This window comes from Elephas maximus, chromosome 4 (genome assembly GCF_024166365.1).
Source record: "Elephas maximus indicus isolate mEleMax1 chromosome 4, mEleMax1 primary haplotype, whole genome shotgun sequence".
Lineage (NCBI taxonomy): Eukaryota > Metazoa > Chordata > Mammalia > Proboscidea > Elephantidae > Elephas > Elephas maximus.
This window is the reverse complement of record NC_064822.1, coordinates 166,423,078-166,439,256: the sequence shown is the minus strand read 5'-3', so window position 1 is coordinate 166,439,256 and position 16,179 is coordinate 166,423,078. Positions and strand designations below refer to the sequence as shown.

At 34.1% G+C, this 16,179-nt stretch overlaps 1 protein-coding gene across 3 annotated transcripts in view; it reads right to left on the bottom strand.

The window, feature by feature from the left end:
• SCYL2 (SCY1 like pseudokinase 2) overlaps positions 1-16,179 on the bottom strand; it is an 89,993-nt gene that overhangs the window by 20,429 nt on the left and 53,385 nt on the right. For all 3 annotated transcript variants that reach the window (XM_049884143.1, XM_049884141.1, XM_049884142.1), the window contains exons 9-13: positions 14,903-15,079; positions 10,643-10,765; positions 7,499-7,612; positions 4,563-4,695; positions 2,587-2,705 (exon numbers count right to left, since the gene is read on the bottom strand). In XM_049884143.1, the coding sequence (XP_049740100.1) occupies positions 2,587-2,705; positions 4,563-4,695; positions 7,499-7,612; positions 10,643-10,765; positions 14,903-15,079 (666 nt within the window). The remainder of the gene's footprint in view (positions 1-2,586; positions 2,706-4,562; positions 4,696-7,498; positions 7,613-10,642; positions 10,766-14,902; positions 15,080-16,179) is intronic.

Sequence of the window (16,179 nt, the reverse complement as noted above, 5' to 3'; positions counted from 1 at the left end):
TCTTGAATTAGGAACGCTGTCCACAAAATGAATAGGAAAGGAGACTACATCCATGACAAATTAGTATAAAATATCAAAAGATATGAATCAAAGTATTTCTGCTGATGAAAATTCACCCCTGAAATATCATAAAGCTGAAGAAAACTAACGTAACATTTCAAATGAAGTTATATATCCTAAAACAAGTATTTGGAAATATTTAAAAACACCCTGAATCAGAAATATGAGAAGAATAGAAATGAAAATAGTTGAGGATTATCTTAGTCATATTATCATCTTATTTTTTACCAATATTCATTTTTTCCCTTTCTGCCAAACCTAACCTCAACCCTACTAAAGAAACTATCAAGCCAAAAATTGAAATCTAGGGATACAACCTTTCAGAAGTTTATTCTACTACTTCAAATAAAGTGTTTGATCTAATTAATTTTACAAATTTCTCTACCTCCAAAACTCTACTCACTCAGCATCCTCTCCAATGTGAAATGCTCTCTTGCTTAATTCCCAACTTTCTGCTTCCCTCATTACTCTTATTTACTTTCAGCCCTTAATTCTAAATCTTGCCTGCCTATCACTCTCAGTCACTCTCAGTTAAAAAGGAACCCTTCCCAGTCTCTTCAATTATACTTCATTAAATCAGTCCTATTGTGAACAAAACGCCTTGTCTTTACTCTGAACCTCAAGTTTTCTCTTAATTCAATAAATATTTTTGTTTCTGGCACTACACTAGGTGCTGGGGATATAATGAAGAATAAGCTATAATACCAGCCTACTAGGAGTTTATAATCTCAAGGAAAAAAAATGAGACACATAAGAACATAGTTGTGGTAACTACAGCAGTAGAGGTATGCAGAGAGATAATTCTATGGTAATCTTTGAAACATTATCCCTCTACTCATTTACTATATCTTGAAAGTTCAAATACCTAAACCAGACAGGCATTTAAAGTCTATCTACTTTAGTCTTAACTTATCTTTTCTCCCTATTTCCCTCTTGTCAAATTGGACTACAGGTTGTCCTCACCTTAAGATGTATTCAAGTTACAACTTGCAACTGTCTTTTTTTGGTATACCTTATTATTAGTAATATGTACTACATACAATGTTGCAGCACACCGATGTTATCATTCTCAGATGTTCACTGGCAGATGTTCAATTTTATGATTTACTGCTCAAAACACTGCTGTACAGACTTAGTTTTCTAAACTAAATCAGGAGCTTGAGTTGCTTGGAAACATGGACCCAAAGCTGATTGCTTTGCTCAAGTTGACATGCGGATTTGGGAAGCAGTGAGATGTTATCGCAAAATATATGGAGAAAAAAGTAAAGGATCATACAGACGATTCTCACTAATTTTCTGACTAGAAACGCCATCCCATTCCCAGGAATAATCCAGATGATCCAGAACCTTCCACAAGTGGAGTTATCCCCACAACTGACAAAATGCTAACGTCATCCAAACAAAATGCTAACGTCATCCAACTCCTCTTCATCGAAGTAAATTTTTATGATTTGTGTACTTTTTTATGTAAGTATTATATCTTTAAGTTTATATATATATATATGTTTATATATGTTTCCAACCCCCAAAGACAAAGACTAGATTTATAAAGATACTGATAATAAAAGGCAATAATAGTGAAAACCAAAAAAAGAGATATTCGACTTACATCAGAACAGACTTAGATGGAGTCATTGTAATGGAACCCCATCCTAAGTTTGGGACTACCTACCTCCATTCCGTATGGCAGACAGATTCTAAGATAGCCACCAATTAAAATCTCATACTGGAACGCATGCCCTTAGGTAATCCCCTTTCTGAGGGTGGGTAAGACCTGTGACTTGCTTCTAAACAACACAATATGGCAAAAATAATGGGATGCCACTATCTTGATTACAGTACACAAACGCTAACTTCCATTTTGCTAGTGGACTCCCTTTCTTGCTTGCTTTGATGAAGCAAGTTGCCATGTTAGAGAGGTCCACTTGGCAAGGAACTGAGGATGACATCTAGCCAACAATTAGGAACTGAAGCCCTTCGTCCAGCACCCCTAAAGGAGTTGAATCCTGCCAATAACCATGTAAGTGAGCTTAGAAGCTTCCTTCCCCAGTTGAACTTTTAGATGAGACTTTGGCCCTTGACTGGAGTATTGTGGGAGATCTTGAGCAGAAGATCCAGCTAAACCATACCCTGGCTAGAGTGACCCACCGAGACTGTGAGATAATAAACATGGGTTGTTTTAACCCACTACATTTGTGATGACTTGTTATCCAGTAACAAATAACTAGTACACTTCCCAAAGCCATGACTTTGTCTTTGTTCATGTCAACTTCTCAGCCCCAAATCTGAAGGAGCCCCAAATCCTACACATCTTTCAAAGTCCTGCTCATTTACTACCTCCAATGAAGCCTTCAAAAATCCATCCTTCCATCTCACTTACATTTTTACTTTGAATCCACAAACTTTCTTCATCTAACTCTGATGGCATATTTTTCTTTGTTTTACCAATCTTTATAGATAGTATAATTGCATATTTAAGGCCAAAAAAAAATAATAAACTGAATAAAGTATAAATAATACTCCTACCTGATTGAGATTAAGATTGTTTTCAATACTCAGGGGAATCAAATGAGGCAATACTTTTCCAGCCAGCTGTTCTTTGGTGATTCCTAACTTCTTATGAGTAAATGTACATTTGTAAATACCTGATAGAAAAGAATAAGACACATTTTGTAATTTAACACCATTAATACCCAGTGCCGTCGAGTCGATTCCGACTCATAGCGACCCTACAGGACAGAGTAAAACTGCCCCACAGAGTTTCATAGAGATCATGAAAACAGTGTACCTACATGAAATCTCTTGGTAAGTAGTATAGTCACAAATTTTTCCCAACAGTGCCTAGGATCACGATGCTCTTACATACAGATTAGAATGACTTCAGCCTTTACCATCAGTCCATATTTAAATATCATGACATAGTTACTTTTTGGGCATAAGGCTACGTTTAATGATAGCATAACACTAAACGGTTATCAGAATCAGGTACAGCCTCATACTATATAACTCAATCTCACACTACCCTTCCCCATTGCCTCACCTACTTACCTGACCTTCAAGGTACTGCTTTTTATACCTATTCCACAAAGCCTTCATTTGGCAAACAGAGTACATGTGCTCCTCATTCTCTGAATCCTTTTCCTAGTTATGTTCTGAGTGTTTTACACATAACCCAAAGCTTTTGAACACACTCTCTCTTATTATTCTCATGTTAAAGTACACATGGTTTACATACTCAAAGAAGCACTTTATTGAGTGCCTACTAACTGCTTATTTGCCGAGCACTATGCACAGTACTTTGTCTTCAGTTGCCTCACTGAATTCTCACAAGAATCCTATAATGATGTTATTTTTATCCTCATTTTATAGATTAAAAACTTGTTCAAAGTCACTCCAGGAATTGACAGAATCTGGATTTGAACCAGGGCTCTCTTCCGGTATACAAAACTCTCAAAAAGACTAACCTCTTTGATCAGAAAAGTTTTGTAACATTTCCCAGAAATTCTATGTCTACAGAGGTTCACAAATATTTACTCATGGCTTCATACAGGCTAGACACTATAGCTTAAAGTGTTAAGATATACAGAGATGAGTAGTAATCTCTTCAAAATTAGTAAAGAACTTCAGATTTAGTAAAAATTAAAACTGTTAATGTTTTTGTGATTCTACAGCTATGTCTATTTCTACGAACACAGTACTCCCTGGCACTTCCAGATCAGACTTTCATATTTTTAACTATTTACAAGCAATTTCAGAGTTTCCTGACAGAGTGATTTGTAATTAACTAGAATAGAATGTGCTATGAGGCTAATATGCTACAGCAACACTTTAGCACTGAAACACACTAGTTAAGATTTATGCATATCTAAACTAAAAAAACAGTTCAACCACTTATCAGTTGCATGACCCTGAATAACTTACTCAACTTCTCTGAGCCTCATTCTCTTTGTGAAACAGAAATGTTGTTGTTGGCTGCCCCTGAGTCGATTCCGATTCTGACTTATGGCAACCTTATCTACTATTTCACTGGATTTTGGGGAGAACGGAATACAACAATGCAGACAAAGTACTTAGCATTGTACCTCTTATAAATTGAGTACCGAACACATACTAGCTATTACTATTAAGATATATATAAGATATAGATAGTAATAATAAAAAATAATAAAATAAAATAAATTTTCATTTTTTTATTATTACTATTAAGACCTATATCACCATTTCAAGTAGCTTTGTTCTCCTATCTTACTTTGAACGATTTTATGGGGAAAACTATATGCTATCATGATATAAGTGAAGCTAGGTTCCCCAAATGTCTTATTCCTTTATAAATGTCAAGGTTCTATTGCTTTTGCTAAAATTAACCCAAAGAGAAGTATACTATGGCATTTATCCCATCATTCTTCAATTACTGGCAAGTACAATGGTTTTATAATTGGAAAATTTACTTGCATCATGTAAGACAATAAAGTAGGATAAAATGATATTAAGTTTTCAGCTACCTAAAATTCCCATGAGGACCGCAGGTTCCTTGGATGGAATTTGTTGTAAGAAGGGTAGAATATCATCAAGTACAAACCACTTATCCAGGTATTCCAAAATCTTTCCTAAGCACACTAATGAATTTACACGAACCTATTAAAAGAGGTAAACTGTATTAGTCATTTGTCTTTGAAATCGAAAATATTTAAATGTAAATTTAATCTTCACATAGATATATGTTAAAATCTCAAGAATAAAAGTAGGTTTAAAGGCTCTTATCTTTTATTAACATAAGAAGTTTGTTTATTTATTAACTTCCCCTACTTGTTTAAGAAAGAATTTACGATTGCTTCACCAGGACACTAGTTAGATAAAGATAAGAAATGACTTCAACTCTGCAACATTTTAAATAAAGTAATTAGAATTTGAGAAGCTTTTACTATATACATACGTGCTTACTAAGAACATTCCTTTGGGGGCATCTGAGTTGTAAAAAAGATTATATTCTCCCTACCAAGTGATCAATTCCAGTATTTTTCTATAACTCAGGTTTATTCTTAAAATAAATATTTCAACATGTGAAGAGTATCCATATTTGCTCTACGTAAGAAGTTTTCTATTTCTAGATGTCTTTAATATAGTGACTAAAACCTGACATTTAGAAGCTATGTTATCAAAGCTGTAATTCACTTGACTATTTTGATAAGTATTTCACACTCTGGTTTTAGCTAGAATTTGTTAAGACAGACTTTTCTGAGTCGGTATCTATAAAACCAGTTTAAAAAAAAAAAAGCTAAAAAAAAACTAATTTGGTTGGTTAAAAAAGCACCATATTTCTGCAAGAAAAATGAAATCTCATTTCTGAAAAATAATGTATGGCTGTGTTCTGAAATTCAAATACAAGGGTTATTATAAATTAAAAAAAAAGATATCTAAAGATTTGGTTTGGTCTTAGGATTGGTTTTATAAAAGGAATCACTGCACTCTCCTATAATACATAAATTTTAAGAGAAACTGGAAATATTACTTTAATTTTATTTTCTTTGATGATATACAAAATATTAGTCATGTAAGTCACAAATACACTTCTTGGAGCATTTTATATAATTCTCTGTAGAATTTATTTTTCTTTATTATCTGGGGACAGTAATTCTCACTTGTGTTTCAGGAAGTTTCCTAGGTAGAATTTTTAAACCTTAGAGGTATAGGTCTATAAATGTAACTCAGGAATTCACCTTTGTCACATTGAAGATAGGAGCACTGAAGGCGGTTATGTTAAATGCAAATACTTTCCAGAGTTACTGTCATTAATGCATTCACTATAACTCCTTGCTAACAAGATGCTTTTCAGGGCTCTATTGGTATCTTAAAAAGGAAAAAAAAAAAAAAAAACACAACTGGGCATTACCATATTTTTTCAGAAATAACACACACCCACACATATAACGTGCATAGCATGCCTAGGAAAATAATGCCCAAGGGGGTTGCACAGTTGACCAAAAAAAGTATAATGTGCCTGTTATTTGTGTAAAACATGGTAATTTAATTCAAGTACCCATGCTCCCACTTCACTCTGCATATCTACTAGGACTGAAATATAATATGTGCTTTGAGATAAATTTATACTGCCAAAATATAAGGCATATTATGGTTTTCAAAAAACTTTAAAGGGCATTTTGAAAACAATTTTAAGCTGTATATTGTTGTTACGTGCCACCCCACAGGACATAGCCACCCCACAGGACAAAGCAGAACTGCCCCATAGGGTTTCCTAGGCTGCGTATTACTACCACCTATTTTGAACATTCAGTCATAAAATTTGAGAATGTCAGAGAAGACTTCATTTCATATCCTTTTTATGTTTTTTAAGAGACTTAGAGGTATGGTGACTTGCCCAAAGCCACAGGGCTAGTTTTAGTAGAGTCAGAATAAGAACTCAGGTTTCTTGACTTCTAGCCCATTGTTCATTTCAATAAATGATATTTTTTCCTATTTTGTGTATGTTTTCAATCTCAGAGACTTTCCAGCAAAAAACAAGAACTAAAATGGACTAGATAGTTGTAAAGTAAAACAAGAACTAAAATAGATTGGGTGCCTATAATTCTATTAAGCTACTAACTTTGTAAAATTTAAATTCACATTCCACCAGATAAAAACGGATGAGATCTCCAAAGAACCGCCTTTACAAAATAAAAATTTAATAAAACGTTCATTATCAGACATCAATATAAAAACTCTTCAGGTGATGATATTTCTCCCTCTTCTCTAAAGCTAATATTTGAAAAGACTATGCAATGTTCCTTCTGTGATAAATTCTTCTTACAATTTAGGGTTACAGAAAAGACTGGGGACTTTTATTGCTCTTGACACGAGATAATAAAAACTATGTTATTTATTCTACCTTCCTTGACTACCAAGTAACTTGGTGTTAAAATTTTACATTCAAAGGAGGTAACTATCCTTCGCCTATATTTTTTTGAGTAAAACTATTTTCTCCCATTTTTATCCATATTAGCTTATTACCTTAGTGTACTTTTTTTTGAAAGTAGGCAAGTAGCTAGAGGATAAAAAATTAGAGATAGAGGACTAAAAGTAAAGGCCATTTATAAAAGATAGCTATTCAAAAAGTTTTTACGCTATATACCAAGTTAAGCTCTCATGATTACTCTGAAGCTACCAATAAAATAAATTGTGAGTTGAAGCAGAAAAAAAACTTACATTTTATATTGGGCACTCAAAGTAAGAGGACAAGGAGTAAGGTTTGAGATGCAATATTATAAATTACACACCAGGGAAAACTATAGTTATTGCCCACTTTGGTAGTATATTTATCTATTTTTTTTTTTTTATAGCCAAGAAGAAATACATGAACAACAAAAGGATGTTGAACAATAAGAAAATGAATTAAACCACTGAGAAGTGAAAGGAAAACAAAATTTAATACGCAATTACTTACAGCAAGGGAAGAAGTTTGTAGACATGCATTTTTAATTCTTGGTATCAAAGCATTTTTCATGGATGGGTACTCTATAAGGTTTGCAAAGGTTGGGATGATGTTTAGACAGAGTTCCTAGGAAGAAAATAAACCTTGGATCAATTTCAGAAAAGATTCTCTCATCCTTTCTCTCTCATATTAAAAAAAAAAAATTTTATGTGCAGGGCTCATTTGTCAAATAGTTTGAAATAAACTTTCACATACATCATTTGGTTCTCTTCACAACTTTACAACTCTTTGAAAGAAGAACAGTTATCACTTTTCAATTTTACAGATGAGGAAACAGGCTCAGAAGACCATGTGCAGCCATATAATTAGCATATGGTCTCAAAACTCCCTAGTCTAATTTCTAATCTCTTTCTCTGATAGCACAATTCCTCGTTAATTTTTTAAAATCAGGAATACTTAAGTTTTGCCATATTTTACAATGAAAGAAAATCAAGTACAAAGTCACATAAAGAGAATTCTTCTTAAATAACTGATTTCTTAGTTGTTACCAACATCCACAAAACCAAAAAAAAAAAACCCACTGCCATCAAGTTGATTCCGACTCACAGCGACCCTATAGCTACCAATACCTATAGGATACAATACAAACACTTAAAAAAAAAATTTTTTTTAAAAGACTGTTTAATGGTATTCAGGAGAAAAATGTAATGAAACTGTTATAATCCCAATTTTCTGTTAAATTATTTATGTATATATAAGTGTCTGTCTGTATACTTAGAAAAAAGACTGGAAGGATATATCCCAAAATGTTAACAATGGTTATCTTAAAGAGAGAGGATTTTTATTTCTTTATAGTTGTAAGTCCTTCCAAATTCTGAACCTTAAACAAGTATCATTTATAGAAGCAGGAGAGTTATTTAAGTCCTTCTTATTTTTTTTTTTTTATTAACTAATACGTGGCATCCAGTGCTGGAAACTCTGAATAACAGAGGAAAAGGGATGATGATAGAAGATGGGGCACTGAATCAGAGAAGCAAAAGAGGAAGAAATGGCTTGAGAACTAACTGGCTGAAGAAAACACAGGTCAGCTCCCTTATAAGGGCAGGATGAACAATGATCCTTCATGATGAATGAGCAATGATCTTTGTAGCAAAGCATGACAAAAGGGATTATGTACTGAAGAAAATGAAAGCAAAAATGTACATCAGGAAAGGAGCTATTGGCAATATTCAGCAGACTTAAAGACATTCATAGTTAGACAGAAATGAATTAACTACTGAGAACATGTTATCAAAATACTGGCATATATTTTATTTCCTTTACTTTATTCCCAAATTATATCCAAAAGGCAGATGTAAAAGGGTTATATTTTTATATCCACTCAGAACCATAATATTTAAGTGGAGGACATAATTAGAGGATAAGAAATGCAAGTTACATTTATGGTACCACTTTCCACAGATGGCAGACGAGAATGAGCAAGGGTGAGCAGTCAGTGAGATGCTATGCTCCTGTTAACAAGGGGTATCTTCTTAAGGAAGATCAGCCTTTAACTGATTCTACCAATGATGAGAGAGAAACGCTTTCAGCAAAGAAACCCTAACACTTGTATTATTGCAGAGCAACTGTAAAGTGCTACACTGTATAATCAAGCTCAGGGCAGCAGGTTACAAAGAGACAAATCTTCAGTTCTGTCTAAATCACTTAGTTAAGGGATCCGAGGGCTTTCTTCCTAGGAGACAAAATAAAGATCCTAAGAAGAGGAGAAGAAAAGGAACTAACAACAATGACAACTACCTCCCCCACTCCCCCCCCAACAAAAAAAACCCTAAGGAAACTCAATTACCAAATTCTTAGGATTTTCTGCTTCTTAATTTATACTTTCTTCGTCTATAATTGGTATGTGCGTGGGGTGGGGGGGGTGAACTTAGCTTCTAGGCTTAATTTAAAAGGTAAATAATAAAAAACTATTTCATATATACAATTCTATTAAAGCTTCTTTTTAAGGCTCCTAGCTTTTGCAAAACATCTTCTACATTTTCAAATGTTTTTCAGAACAATTCTAAATATTTTTAATCAAATTTCACTTAAAAAATATCTATCAAGTCTCAAAAATGAATTTCAGAAATTACCTTCTAGCCTTCTACTTGAATGAAGCTTGATAAAAAGATTTTGTTTCTTGCTCTAGTATTCCCCTAGTTGTTTAGATACACTTTACCATGGTCTTATCAAGCAGTGATGATACCAGTTAACTCGACTGTGACTAAAGACTTTCCACTGAATGATATCAGAAATGGCAGTTTGGTCAATAGCTTAAAAAAATTAAAATCATGTTTTTCTTTACTAGAATTTCTATACTGGCAAAAAAGACTATAAACCTTTAAATATAAAACCACTTGTGCAATGAGATGTTCTGAACGTAAGCATGTATTTCTCAAAGTAAAAAAAAAAAATAAAACTAAATTAGACTTTTAATTGTGATTCAGAATGTTTTTCCAGACAGTGCACAGAACCAGACAGACTACGGAACTAAAAGTTTGGCAAAGTATATGATGTTCCAAGCTAGTTTTTCTGGGAGAAAAACATTACTATAAACATATTACAGCCAGTCATACCAAATTATTATCTGCTTTTCCATCTGCCTGTGCACAAATTAACTTCAACGCAGGAGGAACATCATTTCTAAATAGAAAACTGAGGTACCAGGCATGAAAGAATAATAAGAGTAAGGGGAATACCTACTTAATGTTTTCACAAGAAAAAGGCAACTATCTCTGACACTTTCATAAAAAATAGCACACTTTAATTCATATTTCAATTACCCATTTAGTAAGACACAGAAAGAAGAGGATATACCAACAATCTAAGCTACAATAAATCAAACCTTTTTTCCACAGTAGTGCATTTCTAATAAATAAAAGCAATGAATCATTTTATTTCACAATGCAGGTCTTTATCAACTGATCCTTTAAACTTGTTAGAGTAGATACACTTTAGTAGCAATAAATCAATGATGTAGTTCAGTAGATAAATACATACTACTGATGAGTGCTATATAAAAGATTTTATAATTTAAACTCAAAAATGTACCTTCTTTCTTTCTTCTGCTTTAAGAATCAAAATCATTATTAAAGAAAAACAAATCAAATACTATACCTGGATCTGAATGGAAGGAGCTTCTAGGGCTCTGTAAACCATTGGTAAGACACTGTTCTTTATCTCATCAGGAGGGGTTTTGGTTAGTAGCAAATCCATTTTTTGTAGGAAAATTAACAAAATCTGTATAGGAAACAGGTGAACAATATATTAAAGTCTAGAATCTTTAAGAGATTCTACATATGAGAAAATTTATAATTTCTTCAAAAGAGTAAGTTATGTATTTTGACACTCACCATGTTGCTAGCCTGAAAGCATGGAAGACAAGAACATACAAATCAAATCTCTTAAATTTTCGGAAGCACAATATTTAACTCCTACCAGCAGTCCTTGACAGCACTGGGTTTGGTTTTTTTGGTTTAGCAGTTCAAACATTTAAAAATAAAGATGAATTTCCTCTCACATATATACAGTAATACATCACTCACCTACAAATACCAACTATCTGGGAAGCTACTGGGTTAAAAAAAAAAAAAAAAAGCCCAAGGGCAGCAAAGCCAGATGTCCCAAAGGTGTAAATTCCATCACTCTGCTTCTATGAAGTTCCTAGGGCAAAGTCCATTTACCCTTAGAGCAGAGACAACTTTGACGTGCCTGGTTATCAGATATTCTAGGCCACAGTAGATGACATACAAATTGAAAAGATAGGGGACTTTAGGGAAAACATGTTAAGAAAGGATATATAAGAGCAAGGAAGGAAATAAAAAAGGTCAAACATGGTATTTTTATGCAAATAACACACACCTTCTACATTTGTTTGCCAACCATGCCCCCCACCACCCCGAGGCATTTTCATAAGAACTGCTACGCCAATTTTTTTTAACATGGTGCTGTAAAAAAAAAAAAAAATTAGCATAGCGCACTTAAAAAAATACCTCTGAAGGGTGCAGCTGGCAAACATAGAAGGTGAGTGTTATTTATGTAAAAAAATACTGCCGTTCACCAAAAAGCACTGCAGTCAGCATCACTTCATGTAGAAGAAAAGGGCCCCAAGTACTTCATTATCTTTCAATGAGGTCCATGTACAGTTACTGAAGTGCCTGATGAAGATCTCCCATATTCTACTGTATCAAGGTGGTTAAAAATTACATAGTACATTTTGGAAATGTACTCATCAAGTAAAAAAATTCATCCTTTTAATACCATATTCCTTAAACACATCAGATTAATGAAAATGCCATGTTATTTTAAAAAAAAATTGAAGAGTATATAGGAGCTCTCACTTTGTATAGTTCTGATAAAAGTGAACTTCAGTTACAGTCCCCAATAGCACAATTCAAAAGTAAGTTACCATGGTTATGTTAACTGTGAGTAACTGCATGAAGTACAAACTTTCCTGCTAGTTGTTCGGTCCACGAATCACTGTGTAAATAACACACACATCACGACCAGTGACCAATCATATCACTTCTCCTGGTGACTGGCCACTGCACCATCTATAAATCAGCTCATGCACACAAAGCAAAGCGTGTAGTAGTGTACCCTTCTTGTTCTCCCAGTGATAAACCCCTTTTACAAAAATGGAAAATTGAAAGGAGGAACTGGCCAACAAAGATAAAAAAGTGTTAGTACATAAGGTTGTAGGTAAAAAGTACCATATGCAGTAGCAAAAAGTTGGACACAAAAGGAGATAGGTGAATAAACTATGGTACATACACACCATAGAATATTATGTGATCATTTTTTTAAAAAAAGGTTGAATTTATACCAGCTGACTTGTACGCATTTCCTCCGTGACACAGAAAAGTAGATAATAGATTCCATTTTCATAAACCTAACGATAATCATCCCTCCAATATTTAAATACGTGTGTGTGTGTGTGTGTGTGTGTGTGTATATCTGAGATTACATAAGCATAAGAAAAGCGTAGAATACATTACAGCTTGTAAACTCTGGGTAGGGTGGGAATAAGAGAAAGAAAGAAACAAAAAAAGAGTCTCTCTCTCCATATACACACAAAAGTATGTATCTATGTATCCATATGTATCCATAGGGAGTCCTGGTGGCACAGTGGTTAAGAGCTACGGCTGCTAACCAAAACGTCGGCAGTTCAAATCCACGAGCTTCTCCTTGGAAACCCTACGGGGCAGTTCTACTCTGTCCTATACGGTCACTATTGAGTCAGAGTGGACTCAACGGCAATGGGTATCTACATACATACACACGCAGTATTAAAAAGTCCCCATGATATGAATAATATTTATGGTTGATATTACCTCATTTATATACGATTATGTGTATAAATGTGAATATAAGAGCATATGAAAGAACATTCAATGTTAATGATGGAGAGAATTCAAGTAATTTTATTTCCTTTATTTTTCAGTATTGTTGAAGTTTTTACAACGTACATGTATTATTTATATAACCAGAAAAAAAGTTATTTTCCTGTGAAAAAAATTTAATTAAAAGAAAGTAATAGATAAGTAGGCAAACATTTATTCACCCAAGAGAAATCTGAACAACCACCAATTAAAGTAACACCAAGGTACCATTTTACATCACCTAATCTAAAATTCTAAAAGGTCATCATACATTGCCAGCCTGGTCGTAGTGAAAGTAGTGAGCTCATGCACCATTGGTCTACATAAGCAAATAATCAAATATTTTCTAAACTAACATCTATTAGGAACAGATAAATAACTCAAGGCAAGGGATTCCCCCACCCCAGAAAATGGCCATTACATTTATATTCTTAACTACAATTTTTATTCAAAGTATTTTCAGAGCTCTGATACTGTTTAATAAATCATGAGACTAATTTTATTAAAATTAAGGCTATGAACACATCAAGTACTGTGTATTTTGAATAACTGTTAACAAAGCTTTATAATCTCTTTTGCTGGTCACACTTTTGACTCTGGAACATAGTCTTGTTGTCTAGATCAGGTATCCTAAGGAACTGCTTAATGAAGTGTATCAACTAAACATCTACTCTTCTCTAGTGCAACAGAAAGTAGAAAAGATAGCAGCTCTTTCAATTCTAATAGTTGGTTAATATTACCTATGGTCTTCTTTATCAAGAGAAGGTATAGAAATTAATAAGATTGTAAGGAAAAATTCTATGAACAATTAACATTTTAATTGCCTCTGACTTTTCATTCCTATCTCATCGAACTGTCCCTACATATTTAAATTAAAAGGAACCAACTTCTTCTATTCATGCAGAATACTTAATTTTGTCAAGTCTTAGTTAAAATTTTTCAGAAGGAATTTTTAACTGGACAACTAATGAGAAGAAAAATACCAAAAAATGGAGGCAAAGAAAAATGATAGCTTCCTTAAGACACTACCTTGACAGACACACAGCTCAGTGAACCTGTGGCTCCACCACCTTTCCCTTCTCACATCCTGACCTGCTTCAAAGCCTACTCTCCCTCACCCTTTCCCTAGTCCATAGGAGCTCTTGCCTTACTACTACACTTCCTTCTGTTCCCCTTCTTTTAAGGGAAGGACTACAAACAGCCTGTCAGAAGGCCATTAAATCAAGTAGTTGATGGTTTACCAATAAGCTATGACCATATAGTGGAAGCAATATAAAACAGTATTCACTGTGGGCCAGGCAGTTTCATTTAATCCCAACAACCCATTTCACTTTAGAAATGAAGAAATGGGGCTTTAAAAGGGTAATGATTTGTCTGAGTCATGGTTCCAGGACAGGAATGAGCCCAGGTACAAACCCGTGTGAATGACTCTACTGCTCTGAAGTCTAGACTATCCTGAATCTGGGATATAAACACTGTAATAGAATCTACATCAGAGATCGATTACCACTTTCACTTACAATACATATGTACATTATTTCCTGGGTGCTGTAAGCATTTTTTTCTCTCCTGGTGGCAGTGTTTACCAGCAGTAAGATAAAGAGAAACAACTGGCCCAAGTCATCTATGAATTAAAGGCCCTGAATAACAAAACAAACAAACTAAAGCGCAGGAGAAAAATACTTAATTTCCCAATCTGTAACTTCCAGTAAGGCCAGCGGGAACCGTAAAGCAAATAAAAATTCTCATTACAATTTATTTTCTGAGATGGTAATTTATGGAGAGCTGCATACATTTACTTGCAAAGTCCATTTATAATTTTAGGAATGGTTCACTTCAATCACATACAAGACAGCTTTCTGACTACAGAAAAGAAAGTACAGTATTCTTACCTCAAATTTTAAAAAGTCACATATGCAATCCTTTTGTACTTAATGACAGTCATCATCATGAAGAATACTAATGAATAAAAATGCAAAAATATTTGCATACCTACCTGGATTGGCTCCTGCTGTTTAAAGACAGGGCCAAGTTCAGGTAGAATCAATTTGACATATTCTTCTTTGGTGCATTCTTCAGCAATCAGTAGAACATTGGGTAAAACAAAAGGTACCATGTCAGGGTTTACAAACTCTGAAGTCAAACAAGGCAAAATTCTCTGCACGATGACCCGCTGAAAGGCAAAATGTTTTACAAAATTTCAAATCTTTAGCGTTAAAATTGAAGTTACAATTTAAAATCTCCTATGTGACCATGTAATAAATGTTCAAACTAAGACACTTTTGAGAGTAAAATGAGGTGCTATTCCTAATCATGCCAGGATAAAAGGCGTAACCTGGAAATATCCCAAAGGAAAGCATATGACCATTTAGGAAACTTTCCAAAATTAGTCCTTACTAACATATTTCTCCTCTTAATTCCTTCATTATTCATACCACACAACTTAAGCACTGTCCTATACTGCACTTTTATTCACTAAAGAATTCTTTTGTGACATAACCTCATGGTATTGATTTCATAGGTGAAGTTTACATGTTAGATAAAATAGCAGGGAATGCTTGAGTATTAGGTCATCAATTTCAACCACCAAGTTATAATTTATAATGTAATTTATAATAGTTAAGAATCAACACTCTATCTTTGAACATGTAAAATATTTTCATGCATGTTAACTCTATACGGTAAGGGCTTTGAGAGCAGGGACAATACTTCACGTTTCCTTTTTCTTTCCCTTTATTCTCTATAAAAAAAAAAATTATTCTCTATAGCACCTAAATGAAGTACTAGACAAACAGTAAGGCATCAATGAATACCTTATAAGCAAAACACTGAACAAAAATTTGCAACCAGGAATTAGCACTAGCTTTCTAACCCGTGCCTCTTTATCAGCATTCACCGACATTTTTCAGACTATAGTACACTCACACTTTAATAAGTCAGAGAGGGAGAGTTAAGGAAATTGAAGAGGGTAGCATCAATAGGAGCCTTGGTGATAAACAATGGTTAAGAGCCACGGCTCCTAACCAAAAGGTCAGCAGTTCGAATCCTCCAGCCGCTCCCTGGAAACGCTATGGGGCAGTTCGATGGCAACGGGTTTTAGCATCAATAAGAGAGCCCTTGTTGTGCAATGGTTAAGCACTGAGCTGCTAGCCAAAAGGCTGGTGGTTCAAACCCACCCAGCAGCTCTGCAAGAGAAAGAACTGGTGATCTGCTCCTGTAAAGACTACAGCCAAGAAAACCCTCCGGGTCAGTTCTACTGTGTCACATGGGGTT